Source organism: Fulmarus glacialis, unplaced genomic scaffold (assembly GCF_000690835.1).
Source record: "Fulmarus glacialis isolate BGI_N327 unplaced genomic scaffold, ASM69083v1 scaffold45133, whole genome shotgun sequence".
Taxonomy (NCBI): domain Eukaryota; kingdom Metazoa; phylum Chordata; class Aves; order Procellariiformes; family Procellariidae; genus Fulmarus; species Fulmarus glacialis.
Genome location: NW_009205696.1, coordinates 11,052 through 21,045, shown reverse-complemented (window position 1 = coordinate 21,045; position 9,994 = coordinate 11,052). Strand labels below are relative to the sequence as shown.

At 44.1% G+C, this 9,994-nt stretch overlaps 1 protein-coding gene across 1 annotated transcript; it reads left to right on the top strand.

Moving 5' to 3' along the window:
* The first annotated feature begins 6,076 nt into the window (after positions 1-6,076).
* On the top strand, positions 6,077-7,939 carry LOC104075091 (prostaglandin F2 receptor negative regulator-like). The gene is made up of 2 exons (XM_009575466.1): positions 6,077-6,379; positions 7,650-7,939. The coding sequence occupies exons 1-2, from the start codon at positions 6,079-6,081 to the stop codon at positions 7,814-7,816; spliced, it is 468 nt and encodes a 155-aa protein (XP_009573761.1). The 5' UTR covers positions 6,077-6,078; the 3' UTR covers positions 7,817-7,939.
* Positions 7,940-9,994: the final 2,055 nt, after the last annotated feature.

Below are 9,994 nucleotides of genomic sequence, written 5' to 3'. Positions count from 1 at the left end.
TTAAAATAAATCTATAAATATCTAAATATAAATGTGTATACCTAAATATAAAGATGTCATGATTCATGCGAAACCTAGAAATCTATGCGTAAGCCACCACAAAAGAGGCGCTGTGCAGAAAATATTACTTACAATGTAGTAGCTGATGAGATGAAGTACCAAGCTTAGTAAAGGCCCATCACTTTGAAATTCCAAGATGTCTGTTCTACATTAAATCTGAGTGTAGCAGGGAAGCAATTTGCTAGATTACAGTTTTGTGCTGCATGTGAAAAAAACGATAGAAGTCTGTAGATTGTATTATTGAAATGCTTAGTAGGGAGGAAAAGCGGAGTAAATTTTATTGCTGTGAATCAAAAGATTCACAGCCTGGGATATGGGACACAGTAAGCGGCGACTTATGCCTGTAGGTATACCTCGGCCTGTCCTGCGGTTTTTTTAAGCCTCTTCTAAGTTGAGATGTGCCCATGCTCTAACAGGTATTGTTGCAAAGCAGTACCCAAAGCAGCTGGCTTCCTTTGCAAAGCAATAATTGCTGGCAGGGAGCAGCTGCTGCTTCTGCTGGTGTTCGACAGCTAAAATAAGCTTGGGGTTGCCTTGTGAAAGAGGCCTCAGCATCCCTGACTCACTTAAAACTTGAAAAGAGGCCACTTAGTAACAGTGGGGCTCTCCTGTCAGTGCTCTGCTGTAGTTGGGTTCATGATGGTTTTCTCTGTGTTTGGTAGCTTGAGACTGGGGGGAGCACTGACAAGATAAGGATAATCAAAGGGATCGAAGTAAAAAGGTGTCCTCATCAGCACAATTAAGTTTCAACTGGGCAACTTCATAAGGGTTCATGGATGTCTGTTGAATTGATAGATGACGCCTGGAGTTGGAAATGATGCTGTTTCCAGCAGTCATGAGCAGCCAGTGCAGAGTTTTAAATGTCAGCACTGTAATCTGCTCCATAGCTGGGTAATGTCATCTTGAACATGACAGATCTCTGCCTCTGTGAGGTTTTTTTTTTGTTGTTTTTGGGGGTTTTGGGGGGGATTTTTTTGTTTGTTTGTTTTTGGTTGGTTTGTTTGGTTTTGTTTGGTTTGGTTTGGTTTTGGGGGCTTTTTTGTTTTTTGTTTTTTTGTTTGTTTTTTAGTCTGTAATGGGGCAGATGAGGCACAGGCAAGAGATACACCTAGAATGGAGTAAAGTGTGGCTTTGTGGCAGGTTTTGAGGAAACCCTTCAGTCTATGCTCTGAGCCTCCAGTTGCTGAATGAGCAGGATTTGGGGCCTAACCAGCCATACTGTGTGGAGAAACCCCATCTGGGCCTTTCATATGGGCCTGAAAAGCTGTCTCCTCTCCAGTCCTTGCTGGTCCTCTGGATGGACCTCTGGGTCCTCTTCCCAGAAGAAGAGCTACAGGGAAAAGTTGGAATCTATGCAACAGCTGTAGGGTGTGCAGACTTCCCTTGTCAGTCTGCCTTCTTGGCCTTGAGAGGTGGAGGGGACTAGAGCAGTGGGATAATGGAGCAGGTTAGGTGAAGAAGGGCCTTAAGGGCTCATGATAACAAACACATGCAGTTCCTCAGCAGTAACCTTATTCCCCTATATCCCACCTCTGATCTGTTTCTATGCTGAGTCTGTATCACAATTTAATTCACAACTGGAATGGAGAACTTGCTTTTTAAATGAGTGCTAAACATTAGACAGACTGTGAAAATAACAGGGCTGTCTCATCCCAGTGGGGAAGTGAGGCATGTTGTTAGGGAAAGCCTACACCAGGTGATCAGATAAACAGAGCAAGAATTGCCAGCATCTCCTAGAAGAAAACAGATGACAGCAGACGTGGTCTTTCCGTTTGGGAATGTGATGAGGAAGGAGAGCAGAGCAATTGCATTTGACTCTCTTCTGAGGGGCATGATGGCTTTCAAAGGCCGTCTACTCTTCTGGTGTCAGACCTGCTGCGGGGCTGTGTTTTGGGCCCTCTTGTGAGCAAAGAAGGATAGGGAATTTCATAGGATGTCTTGTTAAATGCGCATCCAAAACACTTTGAACACACTTGGTATGCCAGCCAGCTCTGCTCTTGTACCCATAGGCACTCAACTTCGCAAGCATGCATGTGGATTAATATGTATGCTTCCAATCAGAGAAATAAAGTACTTCCAAGGAGCTGAGGAGAAGTTAAATGACCAATGATCTCTGTCCGTGCCCTTCTTTGTTACAGTTAGAGCGATCCCTTTATTTCTAGACGTGTTACTTATGTGTTGGACCCTTGTCTGGTAGAGGCAATTCACAATACTCTGTGTGTGTGTTTGTGTGTACCCACCCTGTGGGAAATTTTCAGAAGGGTGGAAAAGGTTTTGGCATGACTGCTGCGTGCTTTAATTTCCTCTGCTTCTTTGAGACCCTGCTGAAATGGAGTGTGTATTACTAAGCTCAGTACATGGCAGCAACTGCTCCATCTAAAGAAGTGCTCCTTTGGCTGTGGTTGGTGTTTTGAATTGATATGAGGGGAGTATGTGCGTGTCGGGGGGAATAGCAGTTCTTCTGTGCCCTGAAGATATAAAAGCTGCTTTTGATATTTTTGTTGAATACACATTTTCACAAATGATCTCTCTAGACTTCCCAGATCACCCCTTCTCGGGCTATGTGCTTAGGGATTTAAAAGTATTACTTACTGTGCCTGAAAGGAGATGTTTTTTTATCTGCTCCAGACAGACCCGGTAGGCACTCTGGAGAATTTAACAAAACCAGCTTGTTTACCTCTTGTATGGCTTCAAGTAGTTTGCTCAGCTCTCTAGGAAGCCCTATTCAACCTCATTTAAATGTAGTAAACAAAAAGGGTCTCAAAATTGTGATTCAGCGCTGTAACAAGATGCTGAGAGCGCTCCATTCTAAGCAGTGGAAGTGTATGGTTCCTAAGAGCTGGTCTAGAAATAGGATTCCCTGTTTTGAGGAGTGATTGGCCAGGGAAGCAGCTAAGACCCAGACAGCTTAGTCTTGTCTGTCAAATTGAAATGTGCATAAAGATGTGCTTTACATGTTGATTATCCTCACTAACTGAGGAGGGGAGGAAGCATAGCACCACTATTACTCTGCTCACAGAGCTCTGAAGCATCTAGCTCCCAGTACTTTGTGTTCCTTTATGAAAGCAGCTGAGTTGCATGACCTGGGGGCACTGAGGTCCTTGATGGCCTTCTGAGCTTGGCACTGGGATGTTACGCTTTCCTCTAACGTGGGGCACCTTGTCCAGGTGTCCCATACTACTTACAACATTGTGGAGCACGGAAGGAACTGGTGGAAGAAACCTTTGTGGTGTTAAGTGTGAGTGTGGTTCTTGTAGTTGGGTTTGTTTTTTATAGACTGGGGACAAAAATTGTGAGAGTGACTTGTCAACTTTGATGCAAGGTGTGTGTGGAATGGTACAGATGCTTTTGGGAAGCCTAGTGTGTGACCTGTTTATGTCAGTAAAACTACATATTTGTTAGCACTTGGGAGCCGCTAGGCGTGTTCATCACTGATCTTTAGAGAGCACCTGATTTATGTCCTGGTTTTGCTAAATTTTCCTGTGTTTTTATTGCATGAAAACCAGAGATATGTAGAAACAAACAGATGACTTTGCTGTATTAAGCTATTTCAAGGAGGATGGTGATAAAGAGTACTCAGAGCCAAATCCTCCCTCTGACTGTCTGTAGTGAGTCACTAATTGCACACTGTGTATACTGACTAATAAAGTATGTTGGCATAATACTGTTGTCCCATGTTGTAATTACAGAAGATAGATTCAGCTATTTCAAAATGACAGCAAATGCCTGCACTCATCTTTGTACGTGGAGGGAAGGGAACCTCAAATTAACTGAGACAGAAAAGAAGGAATTCTTCAAAGGTAGCAAGTTGCCTGGGAATCTGAAGGCTAGATTTTTTTTTTACATCTAAATTTATTGTTTAGACCTTTTTTAGCAAGTGCAATGGTGTGTTCAGTGTAGTTGGACTTAGCCTGGAAGGTGACTGTATACTGCTACAGTACCTGGAAACCCAAGAGCTAATGGCAGTCTTGATGATTTTTGGAAGGAATTGGGCGTTCCCAATGGACCGGTGCTATTGCCGTATTTGGCATAAACAGACAGCAGAGACGAAGAGTGGTTTATAGAAACAGAGCTCTCTCCAGTAGAGGCCCTGTTTCCCACAGACAGTTGGATGAGTACACAAAGCAGAGGTCAAAGTTTGGTCCCGTTAACTGAACATGTGTTTATGGTAATTTTTATTAACTTTGCTTTCAAGGGAAGCGGTGTGAGTGCTATGCCAATTAACTAATAGTGGGATGTGTAGTATGATAGGCAAGAGTGATTGTCGTGAGGGCTGCTGGTCCATATGACCTATGCTGACCCCCATGTAGGACTGGGAAACCTACTTGTGCTGTAGGGCTGCAAAACACGCAAGGTACTCTCTTGAGGTTCTGTGCCGTCACCCAGAGCCGCTGGCCATGGCAGGCAGGGCAGAAAACTGGCTGGTATCTCAAAACAGTTTGATCAGCCAGCATCTCTGGTAGTAACATCTGCTTTCTCATCTTTTTGTTTCCTTTTTGAAGATGTGTGTAAAACCAGTGCACCTTACAGGGGAGTTAATTATACCCCAAACAGTGGGTGGTTTTTGTCTGCAGTAACGGGGAATGTTCCACCTGGCCAGCTGATGCTATACTTCAAGTAGCAGAGCTGAGGATGTCCCTTTACTTCAGTTTACTTTAAAATATTATTTTAAGGTTCCCTTCCTTCCTGAAGTGTTAGGTTGCCTGATAGAGGCTTAAAAATTGTCTTCACTTATATCTGCAAAGAATTTCAGTATAGCAGCAGATTTAGGGCTTTAATTTTTCCATTAGCCTGGAGATTAAATGTGGAAGTTTAGAGATGAGCAAACTCAATTAGACGAAAGATAAGTTTTAAATTTCAGGTTGCTAATACTGTATTTTTCAGAGATCTCAATACTAGCAAATGGAGGTTTGATACATCGCCAGAATCACTGGGACTGTCTTAGGTGTGAAAAGGTTAAGCCCTGTGCACACATTCTACCAGTACCCAAAACTCAGGACAGAAACAGTAACCTCTGTTTCCAGTTTGGGCTCACCAGTTTGCTCATGTGCCAGGAAGGAAAAGAAGTGAGCAGGCTTTCCTGTCTATGCTCTAGGTCATGCCAGGTTTCAGACTCTGACAGTTGTTGCTGGGCTCACGTTAGCAAAGAATAGCAGTGATTTTTAAAGTAGATACTCAGCTACATCAGCCTAATAGGGTTAAGACTGAGATCTGCTAATGGGATCAATAGGATCTTGCATGAACATAGAAGGAGCTAGATGTGTTGATGAACTCTGACTGCCTGTCAGCTATGTTAAATGTTAAAGGTGTTGTAAATGCGTTTTATAGACTATCTCCTTGGGTAGTAAAACTTGTACAAGGCGTGATGCCTGATGATGCGTGACAGTAACCCACAACTCTGGAGAAAATGTATAAAAGTATCATGGTCAGGCTTTGCTCCTGAATGCTTTGTAGTTTTGTAGCTAATTTTTTGTGCTTTGTGTGGAATCTCTGTATTCATTCAGGCAGATGAAATGTAAGGAAAGAGTCTTCAGGAAAGAGCCTTCTGACTTCTGGTTGTGTAGGCCCTGCATGAAGATAGTGATGGCAAATCACTCTGCTAGCAAATACCTAGCACTTCCAATCCCTTTTCAATGTAGGTTCAGCATAGTTATAGAACTTATTATGACACTAGGCCTGCTTGGTGAAAACTTAGATCAGAGATGAAATAGAAATTTTAGAATGGCAGGCAGGAAAGCAAGAAATCTGCTCTTTGTCGTCCCTGTAGTAAGTCACCCTTTCTGTGCAGCTACATTCTTCGTACCAGTGCATTTCATTGCAGTTCACAGCTTGAATCCTCCTAGAAAGGATGTGTTCAGGGCACTCTTTTTTCTTTCTTTTCTTTTTTTCTTCCACTGTCAGACCAGTGTTGGCTATGCTGCTTGCAGGTTAAACTTTCTGCTGAGAATTGGCACTATGAATACTCTTTGGAGCTTACTAACATGTCCAAATTCTTCTTTGTCCACAAATGCAGATGATATGTCTTTTGATGTCTCCTGGTTTGCTGTGCGCTCCTTTGCATTGGACAGAGAGCCCGTCTTGCTGGCCTCGCTGGACCGGAGAGGGATTGTCATGCAGAGCAGGAGAAACGGGAGCAGTGATCTCAGCCTGGAGAGAATCAGCCCGCTGGAATTCCGGCTCCGCGTGCATGGCTGTGAGGACCATGACTTTGGGAACCACTACTGCACAGTGACCCCGTGGGTGCGATCTGCCACTGGTGTATGGCAGCGGGAACCTGACATCAAAGCCAAACCCATCTTTCTGTCTGTGAAAATGGATGGTAAGAGGTTGCAATGTGTTATGCAATTTTTTTTTTTAAACACCTTGTTATGTGTTTCTGTGACAGATATTCCCCATGGCTATTTTTAAAGGTGCCTTTGATAATCTCATTAGATTTTGTTACCCTTTTCTATTGTTTGCAACTTCTGATTCCAGATTCTGTAGACTAGGTAGGCTTGAACAGATCATACTCATAAGACTGGAGCGTTCTCTTTCCTGACAATCTCTTGGTGATGTTTTGCATAGCTGGGGCATTTTTCAATCAAGGCAGAGTATTCTCGCCAAGTGTTAACCCTTCTGCTGCCTGCAGGAGGAAGCCTTGGTTTGCAGATGGGGTGTGCTGAAGTAGTCGCGTTGTGGTTAATATCAAAGCTGACAACAGAAAGTCTGACTCTGACTCCTTCCTCCCTCTCCTAACCACAAGACATGCTGTTTCCTGCACTTAATGCCTTGTCTGCTTTCCAACCTGAGTTGCAAGTGTTGCTAGACTTCATGAGAAGCAAGTTGCACACTAGATGCTGCAATCAGCATGTAGCTAAGGAGGAAAATTAATGCAGGAGGGGTTTTGAATTAGTTGCTTTCTCCTCAATATTTCCAGGAAAGATCATATTGGGAAGTGCCATGAACTTGAAAGGCATCAGAAGGTTTTATTCTCCCTACTGTGCAGATAACTATTATAACTGTACTTGCCAAACTCCTTACAGTTCTTGACACTGCCTTTTAACTGAGCAGTAGGTGCCTACAAATCAAATTTCTTGTTTAGGTACCAAACCTTGTTTGGAGGTTGATTAGACAGGATTGCCAAGTGGCAGTGAATATACTGTACAAGCAGTTCTAATCAAGCAAAGCGTAAAGGCGTCCGCTCCTTGCCATTTGGAAACGTAATACAAAGAGTGCAGCCACAGTCTGCCTCTGATGGGGAAACTTTGCAAGGCTTTTGTTTGGAGGAATAGGTAATGGAATACCTCTTGGAACTAGCTTTACTTTGCTGTCTCACTCCAAGGTTCCTCTGGTGCTTCCAGCCTCCCTGAGGTTTTGAAATGGTGGAGGAAGAATTAGGGTGAAGAGGTAAGGGAGTCCAGTAAGAAACTAATTTTCCAAACCTCAAAAGACAGAAATCAAGAAGGAAAATCAGTGTAATTTCCTTCTGAAATAATTAATCTGCCCATGACTGAATAACGTGGGATTTTCTCCTTTTTTTAGGAAAGAACAAATAAAGGGGTTCTCTGAATTTCTTAGTGATATCTAATGACTTTCCCTTCCTCTTTCAGTTCTGAACGCTTTCAAGTATCCCCTGTTGATTGGCATTGGTCTGGCCACTGTGATTGGACTCTTATCCTGCCTCATTGGCTACTGCAGCTCCCGTTGGTGCTGCAAGAAGGAAGTGCAGGAAACAAGACGAGAGCGTCGCCGGCTAATGTCGATGGAGATGGACTGAGCGTGGGAGCCAGACACACTTGCATTTCAGGAGAGACTCACAAGGCTCTTGGACTGTGCTGAGACACTCGCTCACAGGCCCAGACAAGACAGTGCATTTCCTCTCTGATTTCAGCCTGGACCTCAAGCTTCTCCTTGTTACACGTCTGAGAGCATTCAGGCCATATTTAGCAACTCGGAGTTCTCCTTTTCCAGCAGCACTTTCTGCGTAGGGATCATGTCCTTCTAATGTGCGAACTGTTGAGCCTTCTTTCAGGCTAAACAAAATTCATTAAGGGGTTTTTTGTTTTTGTTTTTGTTTGGTGGTTCCTTCCCCTCCTCCCCCTGCCTTGGTTTTGAAAAGATGTCGCTGTATGAAAGCATGATGGGCAGGGCGATGGGTGGGAAAGGGACTGGTAGAAGTGTTAGACTCTCATTGTATTAACCAATACCTTTCCCTCTCTACCCCCATCACACCATCCTCTTCCCTTTCTCTGTCCACCTTGGTATCTCATAGACTTCTCTGTGTTGGATTGAAGGCTGGAGAAGGTTCCTCTGCTGGTGCCCCATGGGACTGTTCCAGCAACGAATTGCGTTATGGTTGTCAGCATGCCTTCTCTTCCCTGGCTTTCAAAGGGTTTGCAGTTAACCCCAAAACATAATTTGCCTGGAGGTCTTTGAGACACTTTTTTAAAACTTTATTTTATTTTCAGTGCTCAAAGCTCTTAGCTGTGGTGAATAGGGGCTAACTTGGCAACCCTGAAGAGTCAATCCTCAGACAAGCATTTGTTGAATGTCTGCTTATGGCCACCTTCTCCCCCACCCTTCCACCTTGTTTTTTCCCCACTACAGCTGCTCACGTTGTGCCTGAGACCCTGTTCTGCTTGTGGCAGGGAGGCACGTGGTGTCTATGGACAAGGCCCAGTCTTCTGCTGGCCTCGGCAGAGAGATGGGAGACCTTGCCCCACTGGTGATGGTGTGACTTACGGGGTGGGGGGGAAGAGATGGATCTTTGTCTGCAGTTGGCCAACTGATCATGTTTAGAGAAGACTTGTAAACTATATATTACCAAATGCACAGACCAGACTCCAGTGCTGCTTCTGCCGGTCACTCAGTGGTAACCCTTGAACCTGTGAGCAGAGTCTGAGATCTGCAGTAGCTGAAGTGCAGCTCAGGGTAAGGAGTAGGAGCAAGCCCAAGAGAGCAGCAAGAATCGTTCAGGTTCCAGTGATCCTGGTCTTGTGCATGGACCTGCAGCAAGGCTTTCCCCATGGGTTTGAGACCTATTTCTAGGTGCTATAATATAGAAGTCCTGCTTTTGTCTTCCACATACGCTGACCTGGCTCCTGAGTGGGAGCAGCGCCTTTTCCAGGCAGTTCTGTCTTCCCAGCACACCTGGTGTTTTAAGCAATAAAAGTCAGAATAAAGATACTGTGTATAAACGAACAAGGAAGTAGGACTGTACCGCAACTTGACATCACAGCCAGGGTTTGGCGCGCATCAAGAAGGGTGACAAATGTAGAGTTGAGGCCAGGGCTCAATCCTTTCCAGATTTTTTTTTTTTAAGATAAAAGAAAAGATGCTAAAGGAGAGCATCCATGGAAGGTAGTGGCTGTGCTGTGCTGTTGCCAATCTAGGCATTCATTATGTGTTCGGTCTGCTTCACTAATAGCTCATCCCACTGCATGTTCCAAGGGAGCTGCAGGTCTAGTATCTGTGCTATGAAGACTTCATTTCCCATTAGTGTTTGTGGAACCTTGCACTCAACACTGTCGCTATTTCAAGATCAGTTTTTTTTGCGGTAAGTTTCTTTGTGTGGGGTTTTTTTTTTCCCTGTCTTGCATTGTGACCTTTGTTCTGAGGCTGACATGAGGGTTTTTTCTAGAAGGTTGTTCTGCTTCCCGCATGCGAACACGCATGCAGTCATGTATGTATACATATGTATGCATAGAGGTGTCCAATGATTTTTGGAAGCTGAAGGTGAGATATCTTCAAAATGGACTCGATTTGCAGAGTTGGGGCTTGCAACTTGTTACTTGACTCTCTAAGACATTTCATGTAGTGTTCCAAAACTGGGACACCCAAAACCTATAAACCTCTCTGGAAGACTTTGGCCTGAACATTCATAACAACTTTTCTTTCTGACCTGATGTTTTCCTTTCTGGAAGAGCTCTGAAAAGGCCTATGTTGCAGGCAGACG

Bases quoted from the DNA above. Each gene is read 5' to 3' on its own strand.
- LOC104075091 (XM_009575466.1), top strand. From the start codon at position 6,079: ATGTCTTTTGATGTCTCCTGGTTTGCTGTGCGCTCCTTTGCATTGGAC. The intron at 6,380-7,649 runs GTAAGAGGTTGC...TTCCTCTTTCAG, and splicing joins TCTGTCTGTGAAAATGGATG to TTCTGAACGCTTTCAAGTAT.